We start from the raw sequence: 27545 nt of genomic DNA, 5'->3' as shown, positions 1-27545 counted from the left end.
TAGAATGTAAGCTATAGGAAGGCAAGGATTTCACCCATTTTCTTCACTGATTTATGTCCCTCACCCAAAATAGTGGTGGGTGTCCCATAAATATTTGAATTGATAAATTAATCTCAGGACACCTGGAAATATTCTTATCTGACCATCATGGGGGTGGGGGAAGATCACAGAATCCTCTGAAAAACATATGATTCAGTCCATAGCTAAATACATGTATATATTTCAGGCCTTTTTCAAACATTTTGAGAATGTCTAATGCATTTCAAGAGGGAAGGAAATCTCATTTCATTTTTACTCCCTCCCACCCTTCCCAAGTCAGGGGCCACCTGTCCCATTCTCAGCCCAAAGTTGGAAAGCATCTCTTTGGAGGATGCAGGAGGAGGTTCAGGTGCCACCAGACCTGAAGGCAGTCACCACCCACAAAGTTGAAGGGAAGAGAAATGACCAAGAAAAGAGAAATTAGCACATAGATGAGAAACACATGTTTAAATGACCAAGAAAAGAGAAATTAGCACATAGATGAGAAACACATGTTTAAAAATCCCAACCCAGGCCATGAGTCAGCTGAGTGAAGCTGGTACCAAAGTGACAAATTAATTTCATGACCCTGTTGCTTTCATTAGCAACTGCAGGACTCAAAAAAAAAAGAAAAAAAAAGGTTGGGCGCCTGAGTGGCTCAGTCAGTTAAGCATCTGCCTTCAGCTCAGGTCTTGATTCCAAGGTTCTGGGATCAAGCCCCACATCGGGCTCCCTGCTCATCGGGAGTCTACTTCTCCCTCTGCCTGCCACTCACCCTGTTTATGGTCACTCCCTCACTCACTCTCACTCTCTGTCAAATAAATAAAATCTAAAAGAAAGAAAAGAGTACATTTATTTAAAAAAAGCAACTGATAGGGCAGCACAGGTGGCTCAGTGGTTTAGCGCCGCCTTCAGTCCAGGGCCTGATCCTGGGGACCCAGGATCAAGTTCCACGTCGGGCTCCCTACATGGAGCCTGCTTCTCCCTCTGCCTGTGTCTCTGCCTCTCTCTCTCTCTATCTCTATCTCTCTATCTCTATCTCTCTCTCTCATGAATAAATAAATAAAATCTCTAAAAAAAAAAAAAAGCAACTGATATGTAGAAAAAGGGCATGTATGTCTGCCTACATGTCTATATAGAGTGATCTGGTAATAAAATGGGTTGTTTTCCAATGAATTTTGCTTTGCATGTACATAAAACCACCTAATGTGTGCCTCACACAGCACAAAGTGCTGGAGACAGTTCCTTCTTGTGAGGAGCTCTGGCAGGTGGAGGTGACTGGCACAGACCAGCTCACCAGAAGTCACCGTGCTACATACTCTGCTAGCAGGAACAAAGCACTACAGGAGCCACAAGCAATGGTTCTGCCTAAAGGAGGCTCAGACCTTGAAGGGTGAAAGAGGGTCATCAGGCAGAGGCATGGAGGTCAGAGGGGAAATCCTGGCAGATAATATCAGAGAAGCAAAGGCCTGGAGGTGGGAAGTCCATAGTCCGGCTTGATTCAAGCTGAGTCCATGGGCCAATGGTGGAATGGGCTGAATTGTGAATAACAGGCTAGGAAGTTTGGCAGCCTCCTTTAAGGAGTTTCCTTGTCCCTCCAATCAGAACAGAATTCCTTCTCTCCTTTGTATCCCACCATGTCCTGCTACGCACTCCTCAAAGTGCACTTCCAGCTCAGGATACCAGTACAGGGTGTTGACTGTTCCTTCTGCTTAAAATGCTTTTCTTTCCCCCCAGACGGCTGTAAGTGCCACTCCCTCCAGTTCTGCAGGTCTCTGCTCAATTGTCACCTTCTCTGTGAAGTCATCTCTAAAAAGCTTGCAAAGGGGCAAATCCACACACATTTACCCCTTACCTCACTTTTTCTCTCCATAGCACTCATACCTGTGCATTTGTCCAGTATAATGTGAGTTCCACAAAGGTAAGGACTTTGTTTTATTGACTACTATGTCCCTAACACCTACAGCATGTGGCACATAGTGGGAGCTCAATAAATATTTGATGAATGAATCAAAAGCACCTGTAACACTTGAATGATTTTTGGCTATTTATATCTGTCCCCATCTACAACATTGAAAATTGATATGAAAGCAAAGATTGTGCTATCAGTTCTCTATCCCAGCACCTCACACAGAGCTGCACAGGGTTAGCACTCAGTAAATAGCTGATGGGTGGATGGATGGATGGATGGATGGATGGGGGGGTGGATAACAGGTAGATGGGTGGATAGATAGATGGATGGGTGAATGGGTGGGTGGGTGGGTGGGTCCATGTATGGATGGGTGGATGGGTGGATGGATGGATGGTTGGGTGAATGGATGGGTGGATGGATAGATAGATGGGTGGATGGATGAGGGGGTGGATGGGTAGGTGGATGGATGGGGGTAGATAATAGGTAGATGGATGGATAGGTAGATAGATGGGTGTATGGATGGATGGATGGATGGGTGGGTGGGTGGGTGGGTGGATGGATGGATGGATTCTATAACCATTAGGAGCCACTGATAGTATAAAGGAGCTGAACTGTGTAAAGCTCTCCCTGTGAGTAGGGATAGCCTGACACGGGGAGAGACTGCGGCTGAGAAGTCAATTAGGAAGCTCCTGCCCATGTCCCTGTGAGCACTAATGTTGCCTACATAAACGGAGTAGGAGACAGAGTCCAGGGACATTGCCAAGGTTAAGTCAACAGAACTCAGGGACTAGGTGTGGGGGGGAGGGGTAAAAAGAGACAGGAGCCAAAGATGATCCTGAGATTTTTGCTTAAATAATTGTGAACCCCGAGGGGAATAAGCAGCTTTAGGGAAAGAAGAAGAATTTATTTACAATATAAGTTTGAAGGTGAATACCCAGGAGAAATGGAGTAGGCAATGGGATGGTCAGGAGGAGAGCAGATCGAATTGTGAGCACTGGCTGAAGCCATTGGAATTGACTCATTCGTTTCTATTTAAAGCACCTTGCATGTCCCAGGCACTTACTATGTACTAGGAACTATGGATATTGCAGTGCCCAAGACAGGCAAGGCCTGTGCTCTCACAGAACTTACATTCCAAGAAGAAAAGTAGACTACAGACAGGTAAACAAATAGATACATCATCTCTAATGCTTGACTGCACTATGAAAAAATATATATACCAGGGTAATATGCAGGGCAACAGTTGCAGGGACACCATTAAGTGTGGTAGTCATGGGAGGCCTCTCTGAAGAAGTGGCTTTTGCCAGGATGAAGTGGAAGGCAGGAATGACAAGGAAGTTCCTTGCTTCATAATTTCGATTTTCTGACACAAGTCTGTGGTGATATCATCTGCTCAGAGTGAGAGGATGGAGTGGGTTTTCAAGTAAATGGAAAATCCTAGAACAAGAGCTAAAGGGAAGAAATGAAAAAGGCTCAGAAAAGGGGTTATGACTGGGCACTGAGGACCTCACCGAGGGCGAAACCATAAATGTGTGAGGGAGCCCATCAATAAGGAGCATGCACATATTTTACAAATATGATATATTGATGAAGCTTTATGTCCCTGCCGCGATATTGAAACCAGCATTAATGCCCTAGGAGTGATCTAGAATCTCTACCCCTACTTGATGTGAGATGGGTTTGCTGGAGTGCTTATTTGATTTTAATTAAGTTTGATGGGCTGTGAGGGTTTTCATTACTTGCTTTGACCAGGCACATTCCCACTGCCACACACACACACCCCCATAGACTCCAGTCACTTCAATCTGGGTTCCTGCCATAGCCTCCCCACTCAAGCCATCCTGCAAATTAATCGCCCTCAACGTCCATCCCCCCCATACCTTAAATAACTCCCCAGCACCTTCAGGATCAGCACCAAAGTTTTCACACTGATGTTTATAACCAGGGGCTTCATTACTGGTTCAGCCTTCTCTCTCCCAGCTACCCAGTCTGCCTGCTATCCACACTGTTCCTTTTTAAATCCAACCTTGTTTACACGAACAGACCCAGGTCTGTGCCTCAGCATTTTAGGAAAGTTGCCTAAACCCTTTATAAAATAGTTAATATTATCTGCTTCCCAGGAGGATTGAATGAGTTAATGTATGAAGCACACAGCACAGGACAGCTGAGCAGAGTATAAAGGTGTTTAAGAGATGGTCACTGGAACTAGCATGCCTGGGTGGCTCAGTGGCTGAGTGTCTGCCTTCGGCTCAGGTTGTGATCCTGAGGTCCTGGGATCGAGTCCTATATTGGGCTCCCTGCTTGGCAGGGAGTCTGCTTCTCCCTTTCCCACTACCCTTGCTTGTGCTCTGTGTGTGTGTGTGTGTGTGTGTGTGTGTGTGTGTGTGTAAAATAAATGCATAAAACATTTTTAAAATAACAAATAAAAATAAAAGGCTGCTGTGTAATGATGTGGTTATTGGAGCAACCAGTGCACAGGCCACACACACAAAAGACAAAAGACACCGGGTCCATGGCCATGAATGTTGTATCTATGTTCTGCTTTGGGACTCATCTCGTGGTTTCCAGTGCATTCTTCTTCAGGCTTATCTTAAAAGTCAACTTGCGGGCACCTGGGTGGCTCAGTGGGTTAAGCGGCTGCCTTCAGCTCAGGTCATGATCTCAGAGTCCTGGAATCAAGTCCCACATCAGGCTCCCTGCTCGGCGGGGAGTCTGCTTCTTCCTCTCCCTTTGCCTCTCCCCACTGATAATGCACATGGTGTCTCTCTCTCTCTCTCTCTCTCTCTCTCCCTCTCTCTGTGGCTCTTTCAAATAAATAAATAAAATCTTAAAAAAAAGAAAAGTCAACTTGCATCTTAGAGCCTCAGAGTCTTCAACTGATATTAATATTCAACATACATCTTGTCCCTCAGCTAGACAGAAAGTTCCTGGGGAACAGAAATTGTATCCTCTGCTTCCTAGTATCCCCCTAGTGTGAAGCACAGAGCCTTCCACTTCAGGAGATTCTAAATAATTCCTGGCAGACGTGCCATGCTAAGAGATTGAGTCCCCCTCTTAAAGGGAAGGCCTCTCTCTCCCCAGCTCCCTAACTCCTGCCCATCCATCAAGGCCCCCCTTCAGCCCTGCCTCCTCCATGGAGCTGGCCAGTGAAACTAATTTCTTCCTTCCCTGAAGGTCTATGGCTCCCATTATCTTGTCATATTTTGCCTTAGAGCTTCTAGACTTTTAAGATAGGCAGAGCTAAGGGAGAATGCACTTGCAGCCCACCTCGCTTTCACCAGCACTCATCTTACAGGAGTATTCTTCTCTAACCAGACTGGGGGACCACTGGGCTATATTATAGGCCTTTTTCACAAGGAAGAAGCAAAGGTTGAGGTGTCCAAATACTGGTCTTTCAACCACCAGGACTCTAGACAGCTTTTCATGGGGCTTCTGTCTCCCGTAACTTCATGCTGGAAAACATCAGAGCCAAAAACAAAAACAAACACTGGAGCACAATGAGCTAACACCTCATGCCTGTTAGAATGGCTATTATCAAAAAGACAAGAGTGAACAAGTGTTGGCCAGGGTGTGGAGAAAAGGGAACCCCTGTACACTGTTGGTGGGAATGTAAATTGGTGCAGCCACTGTGGAAAACAGCATGGAGGTTCCTCAGAAAATTAAAAATAGAACTACCCTATGATCCAGCAATACCATTTCTGGGTATTTATCCAAAGTAAATGAAAACACTAACTCAAAAGGATATCTGCATCCTCATGTTCATTGCAGCGTGTTTTACAATAGCCAAGACATGAGAACAATCTAAGTGTTTATCAATGAATGAATGGATAACAAAAATGTGGCATATATATGTACATAAGTGTATATATATAAATATATATATACAATGGAGTATTTTTCGTCCATAAAAAAGAAGGAAATCCTGCCATTTGCAACATGGATGGACCTCAAGGGCATTATGCTAAGTGAAGTCAGACAGAGAAAGACAAATACTATATGATCTCACTTATATTTGGAATGAGAGAATAGATTGGTGGTTGCCTGAGGCAGGGGGTAGGGGAGGGGTGAAATGAGTGAAGGGGTTTAAAAGGTACAAACTTCCAGTTATAAAATAAATAAGCTCTGGGGACATAAGGTACAGCATGTTGACTATAGTTAATAACAGTGTATCTGAAAATTACTAAGCTGGCTCAGTCGGAAGAGCATGCAACAACTGATCTCAGGATAGTGAGCTCGAGGCCCACATGGGGTGTAAAGATTATTTACATAAATAAAAAACTTAAAAATATATTTTTAAAGAAGTTTTGGGGCACCCCAGGTGGCTCAGCGGTTTAGCACCGCCTTCGTCCCAGGGCATGATCCTGGAGACCCAGGTTCAAGTCCTGCATCGGGCTCCCTGCATGAAGCCTGCTTCTCCCTCTGCTTGTGTCTCTGCCTCTCTCTCTGCATCTCTCTGTGTCTCTCATGGATAAATAAATAAAATCTTAAAAAAAAAAAGTTCTGTCACAAGAAAAAAATTGTAAGTATGTGTGATAATGTTAATTAGACTTATTTTGGTGATCATTTTGCAATATATATAAATATCAAACCATGTTGTACACCTGACATTTATATAATGTTACATGCTCACTAAATCTAAATTTTAAAAGTAAAGAAGTTAACGAGAAGAAAAAAATGCCAAGGTGTGGTGTGTAAAGGAGGCCGCGCTGGAGGACTTGGATCCCAAACCTAGTGCTATGCCTTTACGAGCTGTGTGAGGCCTGAGCACCATCCCAGACCTTGCCAGGTCTCTGCTGCCTGTCTAGACAGTATGAGAAACCACCAGTGATCTCGAAGATAATCCCTAGATCTGCAGTTTCAGGCACTAGGTATGCCTATGAGTTGTACTGTTAAGGGACAAATGAGTCAAAAGAGATTTTTTCCCTCTCTGGTCATTAGCTGGTAGGGGTACTTTAAAAGCTTGTCTGATCCTTCTGCCCATTCTCCTATCAGGCATTTCATTCAATGGGCATAAAAATGAGAGCATCACAGGGCAAAGTCTGAACCATTGAAAAGATGCCCGCCTCCCATCCCCCTTATGACTGTTGAATTTAGGTGATGGATTTATGGAGGTTCTTTATACTATTTGTCTGCTTTCACACAAGTTCACTATCTTCCATACTAAAAAAAGTTAAAACAATGATAAACCCACCTAATTCCACCCTTTCATGAGCTAGATACTCACCTTCTGGATGGATTTCATGAACCCCCAGGAAGGCACTGAATCTTTTTTAAAAGGAACTACATCTGGAAATTGTAAGGATTCACTACTTTTTCACCTTGCACACTAGAGAACAGAGGTGTTGAAGAAAGAAAGGCACAGTGGGGTGTTCAGGGGCAGCCATGCAGCTTTGAGCCTTTTCCTCCCACCTCACTTTGTAACTGTGTCAGCTAGGATACTACAGTTACCAGATCCTTGTCTGCTCGAGTGCATGCATTATTGCCAGGCCTAAAGAAGACCATCTGTGCCTTGGAAGGCACTTGGTCCACACAAACCCCATACACACACACACAGTTAAAGCATCGTTACATTTGTCGTTGTAGGTGCAGGGCTAGAGGGTTGGTGGTTCTCAAGCTTTAGAAGGCATAAGAGTCAGACTACACAGCCTCGCCCCCAAGATTCTGGTTCAGAGGGCCTAACTAAGGAAAGGCCCAGCAGCCCCAGAAAAGTCTCCTTAGAACTCACTTGTCCCACCCTTCCCAGAACATATCACAAAATCTCCCTGTATTTCCAGGGGGAAATTTTCAGAATGTGGATTGGATCTAGCCACTTCCTAACTCAAAACTACAACTGCTCACTGCTCTTAGGGAAAAGTAGCCATCTCTAAAATTCCCATCAAGGCCTGTGTGTTCTGGTCCCTCCTGACCTCTCTCACCATATCATGAACCCCTTTTTCCCTCCTTCTCTAGTGCTCCAGCCCCAACAGCCTTCCCTGGTTCCTTCAAAATGACACAGGACCTTTGCATGTGCCTTTCCTCTGCCTGGGATAAAATGTTGCCTCTTCAAGGAAACTTTCCCTCAACACACTAGACCAGAACAGTGTTCCCTGCTATACTCTCTTACATCCTCCTGGCCTTTCCAACATAACACAGATCCAACTTTTATTTACATATTTATATGATTAGTGTCTGTCTCCCCAACTGGACTGTAAGCTCTGTAAAGATAGGATCCAAATCAGTTTTGCTTGCCATTGTATATCCAGGGTCATAATAACTGGTACATTATATTTGTTCTACTAATATAAGATAAATGCCAAGCGCACCATGATCTGGAGAGACTTGTGAATGAAAAAGAGAAATGAGGCACAAGCTAGAGAAATTCATGATGTCAATGACAGGCCAGAGTGAAATGGTACGCTTTCTCCTGGACATGGGCCACTGAGAATCTTCTCCATTAGCATAAGAACAGTGATCACCAGACACCACAAGATCTCAGGCTCTCTTAAAAAAAAAAAATCAGTCCAGGACTGTATCCAGAGGACAATGAGAATGTGACTTACCCCCAGGGAATGTGGGGGCTGCAAAAGAAGCCAGAGAAGACTGAGGACCAAGCTCCTCAGTGCCCTTCCTGTCATCTCTCTGGAAACGGAGCTTTGTGCCTCGGTCGCAGGACTCAGAAAGAGCAGGGCGGAGAAGGTCGCAGGCAGAACCCATCGTCCCCCCTCCTATCTCAAGCCACAGAAACAGGCGAGCTCAGGTTATCTTCGTGCATGCTTCTTTTCCCCAGAGATGAGTTGGGGGGTAGGGAGAGTGGGGAGATTCAGAATAGTCAATTCAGGAAACAGGGTGGTTTTTCTGCTGGGTCATCAGATGCATGCCCATTCAAGGGCTGCAAAACGAGCTGAAGTTTAGGTTCTGTGACCAGGCTACCGCGTCCCATCAATTACACCACGTGGAAAAAACTTTGGACAGTTAAAAATAACATAGGGGTCTGGTGTTTGGAAGATGTGGAGTGTGGAATGCCAGCTTGTCAAGTACAGAGCGCTGCCGACCAAAAGCGTGTGCTAGGAACACGTATACACACACCCGGTGCCACAAGAGGCCCACGGACCAGCAGGGTGCCCACCCCCGCTGCAGCGCGCAGACCAACCCTCAACCGCCACCCACTTGGGGCTGAACCACTTTCAAGCCCTCTTCCAGCTGTGGAAAGGGCAAAGCTCATCCAGGAAGGAAGCACTTTCCTCCCTCTTGGAGGAGGCAGCAGTGGATGGGAAGCGTGAGCCAGGAGTTCAATCACCTCGGAGTCAGTTCACCTTTGTGTGCTGTGCTTCTGCATCTGCGAAATTCTCGTTCTTTCTCAGAAGGACCCAATTTCAGCACCGATTGAGTAGCATGCAGTAATTTAAATTCCTGAGACGCCTAGGTGGCTCAGTGGTTGAGCAGCTGCCTTCAGCTCAGGTCGTGATCCTGGGGTCCTGGGATCACGTCCCGCATCAGGGTCGCTGCAGGGAGCCTGCTTCTCTCTCTGCCTGTCTCTGCCTCTCTCTGTGTGTCTCATGAATAAATGAATAAAAATCTTTTTTAAAAAATAATAAATAATCTAAACTCCTGGACAAAACATCCCATAGATAAATCTTTCCCAAAGTCTCCTAGCACATTTCTTCTAAGAGTAAATAATAAATTAATAATAATAATGCCATAGAGTTCTAGAACTTTTTGCTCCTAAGGAAGTCAGAGCCTCTCTTACTTTTCATGTAATTTTCCTCAAGACCACAATGTGGGGGAAAATCAGCTAGTACACCTTTCCATCTTACAGATAGAAACACAGGTTCCCTGTGAACATCCAGTAAGAGGGTAAGATGTGCCAACTCTGCTAAACACTTAACATACATTAACTTACTTAATTCTTCCAACAACACTCTGAAGGCAGAGACTATCATTCCGACTTAACAGATGAGGTGACTGAGGCACAGAGGGGTTAGGATTGCTGCTCATAGTCAGGGGCCTTGGATTTAAACCCAGAGCCTGCATCTGAACTACAGGCCACATAACCCCTGCTTGCCACGCTGCTGCTCCCTGCGACAGAGTGTTGGAGCTTCCAGAGCCCAAGGCTCCAAGGAACCCTGAGGATTGGCATGACGCCCAGCCTCCCCCTGACAGCTAGCTCCCCCGGCCTTCCTGCAGAAGGGACTGGACGACACATAGGTAGACAGCCTGAATGGGTAACAGGGGTGCTCACATGCCTGGTGGCCGTGGGGAAGAACTTCCTGCAGAATAAACCACACAGTCCTCCCAGAAGGAAACACTGTCTGAGAGACCTACTCCCTGATCTGAACCATGAAACTAGTCCTCATGGCACCACGCTTTAATTGAGCTACAAGGGTCAGCATTTATGCTTTTCTCCCTTCCCTGGATTTGTATATTTTATTTATACCATTTATGGGTTATTGCTGTTGTTTTGAAAGAAAAGGTTTGGTGACTGAAAGAAAGGGAGAAAGACTTTGAGAACTACCACTTGGACAGGCTTTGCTCTACAATCCTGCCCTACTAAGCAAATCTGTCCCTGCGTGGGCCAGGGTGGCCCTATACCTGATGGGATGGGGGACTCACACCAGTGCAGGCGCCCCAGTGTGTCCCTGCCCCCCACCCCTCTGCGTGGAGCCCTGAAAAGAAACCAGAACATATTACCAAGGAAACCAAGAATGAGGATTCTGTTCCACCTTAGTGAAGGAGTCTCTGGAGGCAGGAAATCCTCCCTGCTGGGGGACACAGGGTGACAGCTCAGCCTCCCCCTGATACCTCTCTTGGCTTCTGAGGTTTTCAGGTTCAAGTTCAAGTACTTCCCACAGATTGGCTGCCAAACTGAGACTCATTCCGAACATGCTGGCCGCGGCTATTTCCCATTTTTACCTTCTGTTCAGGGACCACCTTCCCACTGCCATCCAGCCGAACATATCCGTTAGCTCCCCTCCACACACATTCCTTCCTGCCTGGCCTTGCCTCCACCAGAAAGGAAGGAGATTCTTTAAGGAATCACTCAAATGTTTCTCAAGGCTCTGTTCATTTCCCTGACATGCCTGTCTTTCCCCATCCTCACCCTCTGGGGCTCCTCTGAGCCTGACTAGATCCCACTGTCCTCCCAAACTCAGCTTAAAGCCACCTCCCCCCTGAAACCTTCTCTGACACCCCAACCACAGGACACACTTTCTCTTTTCTGATTCCATAGACCCCTCTGGGGCTGGAGTGCTCATTTAGTACAGTATAACCTCACACACCGTGTTTCTTCTCACCTGGTTTGCTGTGTGCAAGCTTTGACCTTCTCCTTCCTGCATTCCCCACTCCCACATTCATGAGATTGAGTGTGCCCTCCTGGGGACAAAGCAAATACCATTCCCTTCTTCTTGTGCCTCTCCAGCGCTTTTTGATCAAGGTGCAAGGCACGAGAAAAAGGGGAAAGGTGTCAACAGAGCAAGGACGAAGGGGATGAGAGGTCAGAAGGAAACCGAGGCTGGAGACACAAACCTTGATATCAGGCATTAAGTGGATTATTCCTCTATCTAGGGCTCAGAGAACGCTGGGGAGGCTTAGGTCTGAGTCAAGAAATGAAATAAGGAGCAGAGAGCAAAGAAAAATAAAAGGATAACCAGTGGGCTTTTCTTTCCTGGGGATTTCAAAAGCCACGATGCAGCCTGAATGAGAGATGCCAGGAAGTGGCCCAAAACTGTCCAATGTGTGCCTTGAAGAAAGGTGGGGACATGTCAGAGCTTTTACATTGTCCAGAGTGGTCCATCTGGGTCGAAAGGGAGACAGGAACTCCAGGCAACACAGGGCAATAATAAAGATTGTTCCATCAATCAGACTGCCTCTCGTTCTGTATTTCTTAGGAAACTGAACCCATTCCGGGAAGGTAATAGGTAAGAATGAATGATTGCCAGAAGAGGGACATATACCATTGGGTCCTCTCGGTTTGGCAGGTCATCAAATAATAAAACAAGAATCCTACCACTCAAAGGATAGCAAGGGTGATCTTGGTCTCAGAAGGTTCAGCCTCAGGAACCAGTTGGGCTCCATCCCTCCTCTCAGGCTGACTGGGATCTCCAGCCCCTGAGATGGCAAACAATGCCCCCTGGTGTGCTTTGGACCAGGGAACCATGGGAACTTGCCGAATTTCACAGAACTCTATAGATTAGTGTTCATCTCAGCTACCCTGTGCATAACTGACCTAAAATTGAATGATCCAAACCTGTTTCCCATCCCCCAGAGATGTGTGTAATTAGATAAAATGAGGACAGAATATGTATAAGTATCTGTTACACTGGGATGGCTGCCCAGAAAGGAAATGAGCGCCAGGAACCGGACGGCCCCGTGTGAGCCCTCTGCACCGAAGGCCTACGCTCTGAGACTCAGAGACGGTCACTTGGAGAGCCAGTGCTCATGCGGTGTGACCTTCCCAAGTCGACAAACACTTTGGTACGGGTGTGCTCCTACAACCTATGTTTGGTGGACCATCAGCATTTTCTCTGGCTTCCTGCATTGAAGGATGTCTAGTAGACCAGAATCGGAATTAAAACTCCACTCAAGAAGCCCATTGTCACGTCTGGTCTTCACCTTACTCCAGATCCAGAACCAGGCCTCTGAGGGAGGGGAGGGCGGGGGGGGGGTGGTAGGTAACTTCTTCCGAATAGCCTCAATGTTGAATAATTTTTGGAGCATGGAAAAGCAGCAAGAGGAAAGACAAAAGTTATAGCGATATTTTTCTCTCCCTCAGTATGGAAAATAAAGGCCCTCGCATGATCTCCAGGACACCATCTTTTGCCTCACTGTGAAGCAAACTTATCTGCATTGAACACAGTTGGGACAATGAGTCATAGGGAAAATGATATCCATATAGGTGTTGGTACTATGAAAGTATACAAAAGGCATTGTCTCAAAGAATATATATTCGAAAACAGTGACTGGGCCAGGGTCATCCCCAAAACTTAACAGGATAGTCCCAGCATTGGGTTAAACCATTGTAGTACTCTCACCTTCTGGTCTCCTCCATCTTCAAAAATCCTCAGGTATAAATAAGGCTATAGGAAATCCCATAGCTGAGCACATAGTAGACACTCGAGAAAAATGTGGCTGATTTATCAGTGGCTGTTCACAAGCCCTGGGTTACTTCCTTAGTCCCTGAAGTATAAGTATATACTGCCAAAGTATAAAGACTTGTCTTTGCTTCCCAAGGCGAGGGTCTTAGTTCCACAAAAATGAAGTGGTAAAGAAACACAGGGCTAGAATAAATGACACCGACATTCATCACAGCCATACATGCCACATGCGAGCAAGGCCAAGCTGGTGCCTGTTTTTCCAACTCCTGAAATTGAAGAATTTGGGGAATGGCAGTCTGCTGCCTTTTCCAAACTCCTGCAGTCAAGGGAGAGCATGAGAAACGTGTCAGCCCTAAAGGGCTGAAAGCAAATTTGGTAGGAAGAGCAGTATGTCTGCTTACAGACTTCATTTGCTCAGCTATTCCACACATATTTCTTAAATGTCTGCCATGCTAGATCCTGGGAGTAGAAAGGCACAGGCCACCACTATCCCAGCCTTCCAGGGTTTTATTCCAACTAACCAGAGTTAAGCATTTCAGTGGCCAAGGAAAAAGAGTCTGCTTGGGACACTGGGGCTGAGGCAGGTGTGGCCAATTGTACCTGAGGGTCGGCAAGGACTTCACTGGAGAAAGGGGGGCCTCTGAAGTGCCTGGAATTCGGGCAGGAAGGTGCTCATCAAGGGTGCCTGGGGCAGAGCAGGGGGTGACGGGGTGCTGGAGGAGCCACAGCAGTTTGGTAAGACTATAGGAGAATCTGAGGGGTTTGGTCTCTCTGAGCAGGGATACAGAAGCATGGTTTTAGGATCACAAGTTCACCCACACCCCACATTCTCAGGTCCTTAACCCGAAGCCTGTGGATCCACTGATGGGCTCCTCAAGGTTCGTGAACTCCATATGCAGATGGTCACGTCTATATGCATTTTTTCTGTGAAGTCAATCCACCACTTTCATATGATTCTCAAAAGGGTCTACAGTTGCCAAGGAAAGGTGAAGACGAAACATTCCATAGGACATCGAGTAGCCTGAACACCACACCACGGAGTGGAAGCCATGGTTTTCGGTCTCTGCATCCCACACATAGTTTGGTCTCTGACAAACTCATAGGTTTTTAGAAGTAGCAGAGTTAAAAGGATGAGGGCAAAGAGGTGGGAAGAAATCACCGTCCTCATCACCAAAACAAACATCTGCATGTACTGACTGTGTGCCAGGCACTGGACTAGATTTTAAAAACCAATACCCCTTTCTGTAAAGACACGTGGAAATATGTCTTCTCGGTCTCCCCTTCCCAGAGCTAGGATTGCAAAGCCAGGTCCCTAAATGTGAATACAAGTCACCCAGGGCAATTCACTGCAATCCCCAGATCAGGCTCAAACTTTAGTTGGCAGTTGCCTAGCAACAGGTAACCCCGAAGACACATCACCAAACTGAGATGCCAAAAAGGCATTTTGTGGACAAGCTGGTTCTGAAAAACAGCCCCCATGCAAGTCTGACTGCCAGGTCTCTTGAGGAAGCTGGGGGAAGGTGTTGACTTTGTAGCCAAAAAGAGGCTGGAAGGCAGAGCTAGGAAGGTGCATGAATGATGGAACATCCCCCCATCCACCCACCTACCCCCACATTGGGAAGTAGGCACAGGAACACAGAACCGAAGGTTGAGGGAGAAGGCAGCCTATGTAGAGAAGGCAATTGGTGCCTCTGCACGTCCTCTTTTAAACCAGACCACACTTACTCTTCCCAGTTATATCTAAAGACATATAATGTGGTAAAGATCTGACTTGCACCTCCATCCAGCACTGCCAGAAAGTCATCGCCAGACCTCCAACTACAGCTAACTGGGGACCCAGGAAGCAGTTTTTATCCGACTCTACAGGGTAACTTCCTCCCTTACGGAGGCAGCAAGCACAAATGAAGCAAAGGAGATCTTACTTTCTAAAATTCAGATCTTTTTTTGATGGAAAGCTCAGAAATTCCTGCAGCTGAGTCAGGTGAGCCTGGGATTCTTAAGACAAAGGCTCTAACCCAAACCATCACACAGACCAACACAGTACCTCTCCCTGTGCAGGTGGTAGAAACACTTGGGTAGATGGGACCTTCTTAGAACCCACCATCTCTTCTCCAGAAAGGTCTTGGGGGCTGTGGAAAGGGGCAAATAAATACATCAGTCTGGAAGAGATTCAGGAAAAGCAAATGCGGAAGTCAAACAACAACAAATAAGGCGGATATAAATCCAGATAAAATATTAAAATCATTAAAGGGCTGCTGCTCCCTGAAGATTGGGAAAAATGAAGAGAGTTAATTAAAAGCAATCTCCATGCACTGCTGAGCCAGCCGGCCCTGATAAATCAACAGCTGGGGCTGCTGTGGAGGGCAGTCAAGGGGCTTGGGGGGTGGGGGGTGCCATCCAGGGAGGGGGGCTGCTGCAGAAACACCAGTGACGTCAAATTGAGCACAGCGACTTAAGTTTCGTGTCTGTTAAATATTTTATGGCCACTGAATAAAGTTGTCCTTCGATGGGGAGAAAATGATTGGTGAACAAAGAGGGAAGAAGATATGGATGAAGAGGTATTGTTTGTTTGATTCAAAACATACTTGGCACTGTGATGTCAGCCTCTTCTCTCTTGCTCCAAATGCAGAGGGTTTAGCTTTTTCTCTCTACCTGACCGCAGAGATATCTGTGTCTTCTCAGGTCTCTCTTCAAAACCCTGGGTCCTGTTTGTCTAGGGGGGCTGAGGAAGGTAGTGTGAAGTCAGGGAAAGGAACAGAGAGAGGGCAGAGGGGAAAGGCCTAAAAAATTCTCATTGTTGACTTTCAGCACCAAAAACAAAAAACAACAAACAACAACAAACAAAACAAAGAAAAACAGACTTTTAGCACAAAATAAAAATGTCAGCAAAAATGATAGGAACTTTCTTTCTTCTTGCTTGCTTTCTTTCTTTTATCACCCCCCCTTTCTTTCTCAACATCTCTCCTTCCCTCTTTTTTCTACAGTCCGATAAAGTTTTTGTTTTTCATCTTCAACAAAAAAACAGCTCAGAATTTTCAGGCTCAATCTAAGTAAAAAAGCAGCAAATTCCAAAGTGTTAGGAGAACAGCCCTTCTCTATTCTAAGGGAACCCTCCAGCTCTTCCTTGATGGAAATATAATCAAGAGAAATGATTGGGGGAAAGTGTTTTTTCTCCTCCATAGAATTGGGATTGGAAGGGGAGTGTGTGCATGGGGAAACATAAGGAATTATGCATTTGGATATGCATTTTAATTAGGTGGACAGAAGCAGCCGCCTGTTAATTTTTCTTGCTTGTTTCCACTTAGCATTCATCACAGGCAGAACCACCATAGAGCGCTCCCACGATAATAGATGGTTCTGCATTGGCTAAGTCCTCAGGGAAAATAATTAGCAGGAGAGAATATATTCTCTCCACTCCCACTACCCCATCCACCCTGCCCTCCCCCATCCCCAGCACCACACTGCCTCCCCTCTCTGGCCCCCACCCCCAATCCATAGTAGTTTCACTAGGAGAAGCCTAGGGGAGCAGTCAGCCTCCTGGCTTACAGACACTTACTTTGCCCTGCCAGAGAACCAGAGTCTGGAAGGAGAAACAGAGACTGGTGGCCTTCCTTGGAATGGAAGGTCCTAGATACAGGGAGGAAGGCTACTCTGCTGCTGAGTTCTGAGGGCAGGCTGGCTATCCATGTTGGCGAGGACAGGATGAAGAAAGCCCCAAAGAGGGTGAGACAGTTCTCACTGAGCTCACTGGCAGCAGACAAAGACATGTAAAGAGTTGTTAGTTGAAGAAAATGGGAGCCCAGATGACTTTTTTTTTTTCTTAATTTGCTTTTTATAAAGTAAAGGAATGTTAACTGCATGGCACGGCAAGCTTGAATCTGAAGGCTGGCAATCAAGATGGAACTCTCTAGAGTTTTGACCCCCACCACGATGTACTCCATGGTCTACTTTTACATAAGACCCAATTCAGGGGGATCCCTGGGTAGCGCAGCGGTTTGGCGCCTGCCTTTGGCCCAGGGCGCGATCCTGGAGACCCGGGATCGAATCCCACGTCGGGCTCCCGGTGCATGGAGCCTGCTTCTCCCTCTGCCTGTGTCTCTGCCTCTCTCTCTCTCTCTCTCTCTCTCTCTCTGTGACTATCATAAATAAATAAAAAAAATTAAAAAAAAATCTTTAAAAAAAAAAAAAAAAAGACCCAATTCAGGCAGCTGATCTCCTCTGTCAGTAGCACACCCTCCTCACTGACCAGCAGATTGAAGCTTCGGCCCCACCTCCACCACTTCCTAGAGTTGTCTTGATAGAAGGAGCCAGGGGCTGCAAGATGACTGAGGCCCAAGTTTCAAGAAACCTGTCCCCTCTGCCCCCCAAGCTTCTGTGTCCTCTGATTTAGCGGATGGACTAAGTTCAGGCCTGACAATGGGAAGTGAAATGAGGGCTTCCCCTGAGCTCATAATTCTCACCTATTTCAACCCAGACCAATGGGAAAAATTCCAATGAGATCCTAGGGCTATTTACACACAGCTGGATGAGTGAGGCTTTGCATTTCCTCAGAAACAATGATCTGGCTTGATGTGTAATGCCATGCTCATTTCATTTATTTGAGTTGTAATATATTAAAATAATGTTTAATATATGAGGTATGGTTGACTCTGAGAAGGCCTCAGTCAGCTACCTGAAACTGAGCCGTTCTCCTAGTAACACCTCCTATTTATGCTTTACACCTTTGGAAATGTTTTCACATCCATTATTTCATTCAGACACCTTGAAGGGCAAGCAGGGTTGGGTGCAGGGATGGGAAGAGAAAAGAGATCTCACAAGCTCGTCTTGGCTCGGGAAGATGCTAAGTCTGATTTACTAACTCATGCCTTTTAAGCTGTCCCATCCTCCCACGTGCTCCCTCGACTCTTCTTTTGCCAAATGAAACTTCCACCTGGCCCAGGAAACAAACCAAGTCTTCACTCCAAGACTCACTGGGTAACTACTACTGCTACAGCTGCTGGAGCTTCCCCAAGCCCAAACCTTGACACCCCATGTGCCATCCAGGTGAGGTAGAGACAAGGGGAAGGCAATCCATGGGGCTAGGGATGAAAGAGAGTCTTTGGGTTCTCAAAGGATTTACCCCTCAAAAAATAATGGTATTCCAACAGGGGGCGGAGGGTGGGAGACAAGGATATTGAATTTCACAGTTCTATTAGTATTTTTCCCTAAGTTAATAAGGTGAGGGTTGCCTGTACTATCTAGAAATGTAGTTCCTGAACTATAAAGAGTCTAAAAATGAAGGGGTCTAGACAAATACCCAAGAGAATTGAAAACAGGGACTCAGAGAGCTACCTATACACCCATTTTCATAACAGCATTACTCATAATAGCTAAAGATGGAAATAAGCCAAGTGTCCCTCATTGGGTGAGTAGATAAAGAAAATGTGGTATGTACATACAATGGAACATAATTCAGCCATTAAAAGGAAAGAAATCCTTGGGGCGCCTGGGTGGTGCAGTCAGTTAAGAGTCTGATCCTTGGTTTCAGCTCAGGTCCTAATTTCAGGATAGTAAGATCAAGCCCCACTTCAGGCTCCCTGATAAGTGCAGAGTCTGCTAAAGTTTCTTTCCCCCTCTCTGTCTGCCTCTCCCCACCCCCTCTTGCACGTGCTCTCTCTAAAATAAATACATAAGTCTTTAAAAAAAAAAAAAGAAGGAAGGAAGGAAGGAAATTCTGACACATGCTACAACATAGATGAACCATGAGGACATGATGTTAAGTGAAATAAACATCACAAAAAGACAAATAATTGTGTGATTCCACTTACATGAGGCGCTTAGAATAGGCAAATGAATAGAGACAGGAAGCAGACTGATTATTACAAGGGACTGGGGGGTGGGGGAGATGGGAAGTCGTGTTTAATAGGTATAGAGTTTCTGCTTGGGATGGTAGAAAAATGCTAGAGCTGGATTGTATCAATGGTTGCACAACATAATGAAGGCACTTAATGTCACTGAAGTGTACACTTTAGAATGGCTACAATGGCCCATTTACATGTTACAAGTGTTAAATATACATTATATATATATATATATATATATAACCACAATTAGAAAAAATTAAGGGGCTGCCTCTGTCTGTTGGAGGTCAGGATAACCATTTTGTTTTTTCTTTAAAAAAAAAAAAGATTTTATTTATTTATTCATGAGAGACACACACAGAGAGACAGAGACACAGGAGGAAGAGGGAGAAGCAGGCTCCCTGTGAGGAGCCCCACCTGGGACTCGATCCTGGGAACTCCAGGATCACGCCCTGGACCAAAGGCAGGCGCTAAACCACTGACCCACCAGGACTGCCCCACCATTTTGGTTTTTCTTGTATTTTGCCTGAGAATCACTATTTGGGCTTCTATGAATCCTCTGATGAGTTTTGCAACCCCCTCTTCCTCCTTTAGGCTTGTAGGAAATTGCCAAGGGAGCATTCAACCAAAAGAAAGCCTGATAATAACACCCCCCCAGAGGAATCTGGGATATTCTGGAGGCATGTCACTGGAGGAGAGGCAATGAATTCCAATTTAGACACTGCTAATACCCACCAGGGTACAGCCAGCCTCTCTATGTCTGCTAGTCACCTCCATTCCCTTGGCAGTAACACAGGGTATAGGAGAGGAAGGTCCGTGAGACATCAGTACAGATCCACCTACTTTGGCTCACTAAACAGACAGGTATCTACTGCTGCCCAAATGGAAGTGAAATAAGCAGTTTATTTCCACATTAATTGGGATGGGTCTATAGGGGAGGAGAGGGCAGGTCCAGGAAGATTGTCAATAAATGAAATCCAGAGGAGAAAAATCTTTTGCTTGCCCACCCTCCCCCTCCACACATTTAAAGAAAAGAAGTGAAGGAGCATGAAGACAGGTATTCTCAGTAATCCCAGTCTTTTCTACAACCAAAAGCTTGATCTGAGTGCTAATAAATAGCAAAATAGGCCAAATAGTCTTCCCACTTCTCTCTCCCCTCTCCATCCTCTGGTTGGGGATGCTAATGAGAAGAATATTCAAAAAGGAGAAACAGAAGAAAAGCCCATGTTCTAAATCGCCTACCAGGGATCCCTGGGTGGCGCAGCGGTTTAGCGCCTGCCTTTGGCCCAGGGCGCGATCCTGGAGGCCCAGGATCGAATCCCACGTCGGGCTCCCGGTGCATGGAGCCTGCTTCTCCCTCTGCCTATGTCTCTGCCTCTCTCTCTGTGTGTGTGTGTGACTATCATAAATAAATAAAAATTAAAAAAAAAAAGATAATACTAAATCACCTACCACCTGGTCCTCAACCTCTGGCCATGAGAAGGGAGAGGAGTGCCATCCCAGTTAGAACCCCAACTGGTAGCACAATGTGACAGGACTGAACCCAAGGAGGTGAAACTAATGAAGATTCCTCAGTCTTAACAAATCCCCCTTAGAAACACACTTTACAGAACAAGGAAGAATTTGAACTTTGGCCCCAAACTGCCCCCTGCCACCCAATTGATCGTAGCAAGAGCCACCAAGTTATTGACAATGAAAGGAATTCCCACAATCAAGGTGCATCACCCTCATCTTAAAGACAAGGGCTTTGCAGCTCAGAGAAGCTCTGTGTCCCAGAAGGAATTGTGAGTTGGTGGTACAAATGGAAGCAGCAGTGCTCAAGGCTCTGGATTTTTCTCTCGGAGCTTTTTCTCCTCCATGACTCTGAAGTCCTCATAGCCACAAAGAGTAGCAAGCGGTGAGAAATGAACACAGAAGAGAGACAACGTTTGAGATAGAGCCATACTGATGGCAAGGGGAAGTTTGAAGGCTGCAAAACCTCTTCCGGTGGAGCTTCCAGTTGCAATTAATACAAACAGCAGGTTTTCAAAGTGAATAACGACCCAAAAAAAAAAAAAAAAAAAACGCACTCATTTCACAGCAACCTGAGATGACCACAGTCTCTGGATTTGGTGGGGGAGGAGAGGGTGCAAAGGGGGATTAAACATGTGTCATTATTGTTTCCTAGACTCATATCCAGGGCTGGAGTGGAAGAGGGCTCAGTGTGGGCTATTTGAACCCCGTTATTAGGCATTCTGAGTGCTACCCCCTCGCCCCTCCCTGCTTCCCAACACAGCCCCTAACTCTGAGCCTTTTCAGGGCTTCTCTCTTCCCTTTCCACCCCCTACACCAATACTATTCACAAACACAACCTCGAAATTCCCAACACAGTCTGTTCCTCTTTTCCCACCCACCCCCACCCAACACCTTCCAACCACTGCTTTTAAAACTCTGATGCAAATCACAGGCTTCAAAAACCTTCCTTGGGTGACAGTTTTACGATTCTAGCTCCATTCATCCATATGGTCTGACAGACTGTGAAACACTAGTAACCGGACCAATAAGAAAAACAAATTAGAAAAACACCACAACACCTCATCTCGCCCCAGTCACTCACGCAACTAAAGAAAACTTTGGAACTTGCAATAGATCATAATATCAGGCTCTCCCACTGTTAAACAATCATCTTTTCAGAGTTCCAGACCACACAGCCGTCTTATCCATTCACCTGCTCCCTTACTGCCACCCCACCTCACCCCACCCCACCCCCAGGCCACGTTTTATCTTTCTTGTTAAATACCTACATCTTTAAAGACTATCTAGAGCTAGGATCATGCTTACATAGGCCCCAGCTGGAAAGAAAGGGTGGCTGCCCAAAAACTATTTCAGCGGTTGTGGCATTTCTTTGGCCAGGGGCTTGCCACATTTGGCTACATCTCTGTCTTCTACTGACTTTCAAAACACAAAAACCACAAAAGTTACTTTGCAGAGGTTGGGATGATAAACAGACCTGGATTCTGGTGCATTTTTATGACCCAGCCCCCATCGCCACTACAATCAGCAAGACTGAACTTGGAAAACAAGTCAGCCTCAGTTTCCTTTCTGTTTCTGGTGCAAAACAAAGCCTGACCATAGCATTCTTTTTTTTTTTTTTTTTTTTTTTTTTTTTGCATTGATCTGAGCAGATGGCTCTGAAACAGCTTTAGACATTATGGTCTTTCTCAGTTGGATCCAAATCCCAGCTCTACCTGCATGTTTGCATCAAGACAGAAGAAGATGAGAAGTCTCCAATGAAGTGGCCTCTGAATGCCAGCCCACTTTAGGACTCTCAGGAGCTCCCATTCTCCTGGCCATCTCTGGGTATCTCCCCAGGTGGTCTGCAAGGCAGGCTATTTTCAGAGGTTTGCCCTGTGACAACACCTCTGCTTGGGTTCTGGCCGAAATTAATATCTTTTATGGGTGCCTCATCAAAACCAGACATTCTTCCTGTTGAAAAATAATGTGTGCTAATGAAGTTTGGGGAATTCAAGGCTTTTTTTTTTTTTTTTTTTTTTTTGAGTGGCAACCAGAAGCAGATGGAGAAGGTGGCTCTTAGGCATCTGTTGGCTTAAAATATCTGAGGGTCCTTTTTCATAAGGGGCTAAAATAATGACCATAAAAGGCTACAAGTTCACAAAGTCCCAACCTTCATATTCCCCACTTAGTACCTACCCATGTTCCCCCTCTCCAACAGAAAGAGCTAAAAGGAGATTAGAACCAGGAATGCGGCTCTCTCCCACCCCCCTCTTCTCTGATATCTAAACTGAGTGCCACAGCAAGAGTGAGGTCTGGCTTGTAAGTGGCCACAATTGCATAACTTTCACAGGCACTGAAACCACTTTAGATTACAATACAGTGTATCCAGATCATAGGATGTATAAAGAGATGAAGATTTGAAATCCATCTACACACATGACCTGCTGTTTGACCTTGGCTAAGTTAAGTGTGTATTTACTTCTCCCAGAATTGTGTCCTTAATAACAAAACATAGGTATAGACACATACCTCCAAGCAAGAGAAACTCCTTACAAAAGAAAAAGTTTCAATACAATTACGTATGTTCACAGTTATAAGCATGACGAAATAGTTTGCCGGTCTCATTCTTTTTAAACAAATAGTTACTTGAGGAAAGCCCTGTTGGTTTATATAGAATAATTAAATAATAATAACAGTTATTCTTTTCTAAGCAGGCAGTTATAATAATAGATACATATGTGCATAATCAAGTCTGGCAGAAGGTGGCAGACATTCCCAGTTAAGTGCATACAAACCAGGGTTTTGATAACTTAATAAAAGAGTAAGTTGTTTAAAGTGTTGATAGAGATTTGGGGGAGGGTGGTTTACCTGAACTAGAATACCAAGTAAGATTAGAATTTGTATTAAAAGCATTAGGTGTCCTGGGTATGCAGAAATCAACCAGAATATGTCATGGAACTGGCTTCTACACAGATCTTTACCAAATCCATATTCATGTCACCTGCATGGGTTTACCTCACTAAATGGCCCTTATCTTGCTTGTACATGTAAGAAATGAGGGTTACTCACACATCTAGGCTCAGACAATGTAGCTGCTAAATTAAATAATGTGTAATACCCATTTACACATCATACAAGTCTATCAATGCTTTTAAATTCTATTTGTCCAGATGTGACTGCTTGGTTGTGGGGCCACCCGCCGGGTCCTCTTTGTGATCTGATCAGTCCAGGCGGCTCCTGTTTCTGCCTCTAACACCCTGTTGGGCAGTAATAAGATGTTAAAGGCACCAACAGAGAGAAGCCAGGCTGTCAGCTTCAGAGGGGAAAGGGGTGAAGGGTACAAGGAGGAGGAATAAGAAAGGGAGTTGAGGGGAGATCAAAGACAAGCAGGAAGAAAGCCAAACTGCGAAGAGAGGAGATGTGGTTCCAGGAGCTTGGGACCCTAAGGAAGACCCCAAAGCAATGAGATTCAAATTGTACCATCCAGTCACCCGAGCTATTGAATTATTAAATGTCCCACGTGGAAAAGCCAGTATAATGAAAAATGGTCCATCCTCAGGGTAGGCAGAGTCCTACAGAGGTGTTGCATGAAACCTGAGCTTGTTTCTCCCCCGCATATTAACCCACCACCACTTTATTCCCCAACGCTAGAGGAAACCTTTGTGTGACTGGGTTTCTGTAGGGGGCGACCGTGTGGTTGGCTTTTTTTTTTTTTTTTTTTTTTTTTTTTTTTTTTTTTTTTTAGGGAACGGAGAGAGAGACTCGGAGGCACACAGAGAAAATGCTAATGTCGTTCAGCTCCGTTTCATTGTCAGGAGGGACACAAGAGGATAAAAACCTAGCTCTCCAAACCATTCTCGCGGCTCCCCTCCTCCCCACACCACCATCCATCCCTTTAGCTGGATGTGTCTCTGCGCTTTGTTCTAATTTATCCCATGCATAATTTATTTACGTGTGTATTGTTTCCTGATCAGCAACTTTTAAAAACAAATGAAATGTATAAGACGTCTTGCTAAATAAGTTGTTTTCAAAAAATAAAGGCAGATGGTGTGGGTCTCCCAGTAACAACGTGTGTGCTCCTGCATTAGGAGTTTAAAAGCCGTCCGGAGCGCAGGAGGTTCGGCTCGTCGGGGAGAGGGGGTGGGTATTGTTTACACCCCCTTTCCTCCAGGGAAAGGGTTTGGGATGCAAAAAGGAGGAGCTAATTAAAAAATGACCACTCAACTCCCGTCTAGAAAAGGCAGGCAGGGATGTTGTGTGTATGCTAGCGCGTGCGCGCGCGCGTGTGTGTGGCGACACAGAATTACAAAACATCTCATTGCAACTGTCTCTAATTATTACAAAGTATAAGTTTAATAATTCAGGACTAATTCCACTAAACCAGCCCCCTTCTCTGTTCCCTCCTCCACCTCTAACCCCACCCCACTCAGACACCCTCGCCAAACACGCACCCTTCCGCAGTTCAAAAACAAACAAACAAACAAAAAACCGGAGCGAGCAGGGAAACAAACCCTGGAGCGTTTAGAGATATTGCGCCTGCCCGCGCGTGAGCGGGCTCCAGGGTAACGCTGGTACCGCTTTCCCAGTAGGAAACAAATCTGGCGCACATGTGAAATAGATTTCTCTAACTTGAGTTTACCAGGTGGCATCAGCCTGCCTATGTGATTTCGGCTGGAAATGGGGAAACTGCAAATCAGCTGGAGGTTCGGCTGAAACTCACAGCATCAGCGGTGTGGCTGCGCGAGCGACCGGGGAGCGGGGATGCGGCGAAGTTACGCCCATTTATTCTGCTGTAAAACATTTTCTTTCTTGGCTGAAACGTTGTGGCGTTCCAGTGCGGTGTTATCCGAGCTTGCGAGCGAGAACTAAAGCCGGGGGCTGTTCTGTGATCGGCGTCAGCTTCCAGCTTCCTCTTAATCGCAGCTTTAATACATGTATATTTAAAAAAAAAAAAAAAACTCCGAACCGGGGACCTTACTACCTTTTCCCCTATTAATGATGGGAGATAAGCTGGTGCAAACACGTCCGATTACCCTCACGCGTTCCTTTGCGCTAGGAAATACACACACACCCCCCGCAGCCTCCCTCCCTCCCCGGTGCGAACGTGGTTTTCAACTCCAGGAGGAGCCTGGGGTGCCAGCGCGGTGCGCTGAGTTGAAAGAACCCGCACCGGCATCGGCCACACAACCAGGAGAATTTTGCACGAAACGCCCCCCTCCCCTCGCCCGCGGCTCCCACACCGGCTGGGAAGTCCTGGTCCCAGAGGCGCGGACCCCGACCCACGTCGCGCGGCGATGGGGGAGCGAGCTCTCCTCTGCCAATATCATTGCCAATAGCACCCCTTGTAGGGCGACGCTAGTTTTCCGAAGCCTCCAGCGGCTCCGCGATCGCGATCGGACTTGGCGGCTTAACATTTCCATCGACTGGAAGGAAGGAAGGAAGGAAGGAAGGAAGGAAGGAAGGAAGGAAGGAAGGAAGGAAGGAAGGAAGGAAGGAAGCCAGGACGAAAAGGAGGAGGAAGGCAGGCAGGCAGGAATTGGCAGTCGGACCCGGGGACTGGTCCCCGCATGTCCTCGCCCAGCCCGCCCCCCTGCGTCCGGGATCTGGGCGTCCGCTCAAAGTCTCCCGGCGGCGGCCAGAGGCACCTGCCCCTCGCTCTGGCCGGGAGCAGAAGCTGCCGCTCCGCCCGCCTCGGTTTTTCACCCAGAGGAGGCATGAACACCATTCATAAGACCTGCAGCTTCCCTGCCTCCCAATCAACCCCAAGTTAACCCGAGTCGTTAATACACTACACCCAGTTCGCCCACAAACACACACAGACACACCGGCGACCGCCCGGAGCGCGGTCACGCTCGGGGGGGCTGCCCCGGCAGGAAAGCCCCCGGGCAATCACCTGGGCCCCAGGGCTCCCGGGACCCACTGCTCCCCCTGCGGTCCTCCCAACTCCGGAAGGTTTGCACAAACTCCCCGCGAGCGATCGGAAGGCGTAAAGCGCCCTGCAAACTCCGGAGCTGCCACGGTCCGCTCGCCCCGGCGGACCCAGCAGCCGGGCAGGGGCTGCGGACTCCGGAGGCGCGGGGCTCAGCCAAGTGCACCCAGGCGGCCCCTGCCCGGCGCTCGCCCCCAGCTCCGCCGCCCCCCGCGCCGCGCTCGCCATCCCGCGACGCCGGGCACTCGGGGGACCGTGCAGTCCCCGAGCTGCCCACGACCGCCCGCCACCCCCCCCCCCCCGTAGAGCGCTCGAGCGCCTGGCTCCCCTGCCGAAAACCCCTCTCCGTGCGTCTTCCAATTAAGCAGAACACAAACGTAACAATTTTCTTCTTGTTAATTGCATCTCTTGACATTTCTGCGCGTTGGGGGTAAAAAAAAAAAAGAAGATGAAGAAGTAAGAGCTGAAAGAAAAGAGAAGCCCCGCCGCGGCTGCAGGCGCCTGCAAGCGCAGTGCATTGGCAGCGCTTGGCACGCGGAAGGCGCCTTTTTTTTCATATTGAAACCAGGCGGAATATGTACATTTTTTAGTCTTACTTACGCTTTCAGGGGGTTGTGAATGACAGTCGCCATTTTGCTACAATGTAACAGAATATTGTCTGTCTCAGAGTTCTAAAGGTTCGCTCAGGGGAAGCGGCGAGCCAATCAGTGCACGGGATACCGGCCCGCTGGCCAATGGGCGCTGCTGGTCGCCAGATGGGCGGGGCCTGCACGGTGGTAGTTATTAGGGGAGCTGTCAAAGCCCAGAGGTCACTCCCTTTTGTAGAGCCCGAGAGCAAGCAGGTCTTAAAGGGGCAGTACCGCGAGAGCAGCTCCTTTTCGGATTTGGGAAAGTGGAGACGCACGGGGAAAGTATTCTAGTTTGGTTTGAGTCCCTACTTTCTAAATAATTGCAGAGAGTTTGCGCTCCTGGACAGAAATATTTAAGTATTGCCAACAAACCACTGAACCCCATTCATTAGCTTTTGGCTTTGCTGTTACGTTTTTAATCCCCCAAAGGGCAAATCCCCTCGTTCCCGTGCAAAAGTTGGAAGGCTGCCGTTTCGTCTAACAAATTACTACACGCGCCCAGCCGTTTGCTAATGCTCTAGGTCCAAAGCTTTTTAACATTCTCATTCCTGTAGTGTTTTCTTTATCTCGGCCACCTTCTCTCTCTCTCTCTCTCTCTCTCTCTCTCTCTCTCTCTCTCTCTCTCGGTTTCTTGGAACTGCTGCCGCCGTTCCC

General features: G+C 46.7%; 1 protein-coding gene across 1 annotated transcript in view; it reads right to left on the bottom strand.

Moving 5' to 3' along the window:
• Positions 1 to 26894, bottom strand: part of DPF3 (double PHD fingers 3) — a 249962-nt gene extending 223068 nt beyond the window's left edge. Inside the window, exon 1 of the mRNA XM_055303605.1 lies at positions 26863 to 26894. Coding sequence (XP_055159580.1) covers positions 26863 to 26894 — 32 coding nt within the window. The remainder of the gene's footprint in view (positions 1 to 26862) is intronic.
• Between the last annotated feature and the right edge of the window lie 651 nt (positions 26895 to 27545).

This window comes from Nyctereutes procyonoides, unplaced genomic scaffold (assembly GCF_905146905.1).
Source record: "Nyctereutes procyonoides isolate TBG_1078 unplaced genomic scaffold, NYPRO_anot_genome, whole genome shotgun sequence".
NCBI classification, from domain to species: Eukaryota; Metazoa; Chordata; class Mammalia; order Carnivora; family Canidae; genus Nyctereutes; species Nyctereutes procyonoides.
Note: the sequence above shows the minus strand (reverse complement) of the source record. Positions and strands in the feature narration are given on the sequence as shown.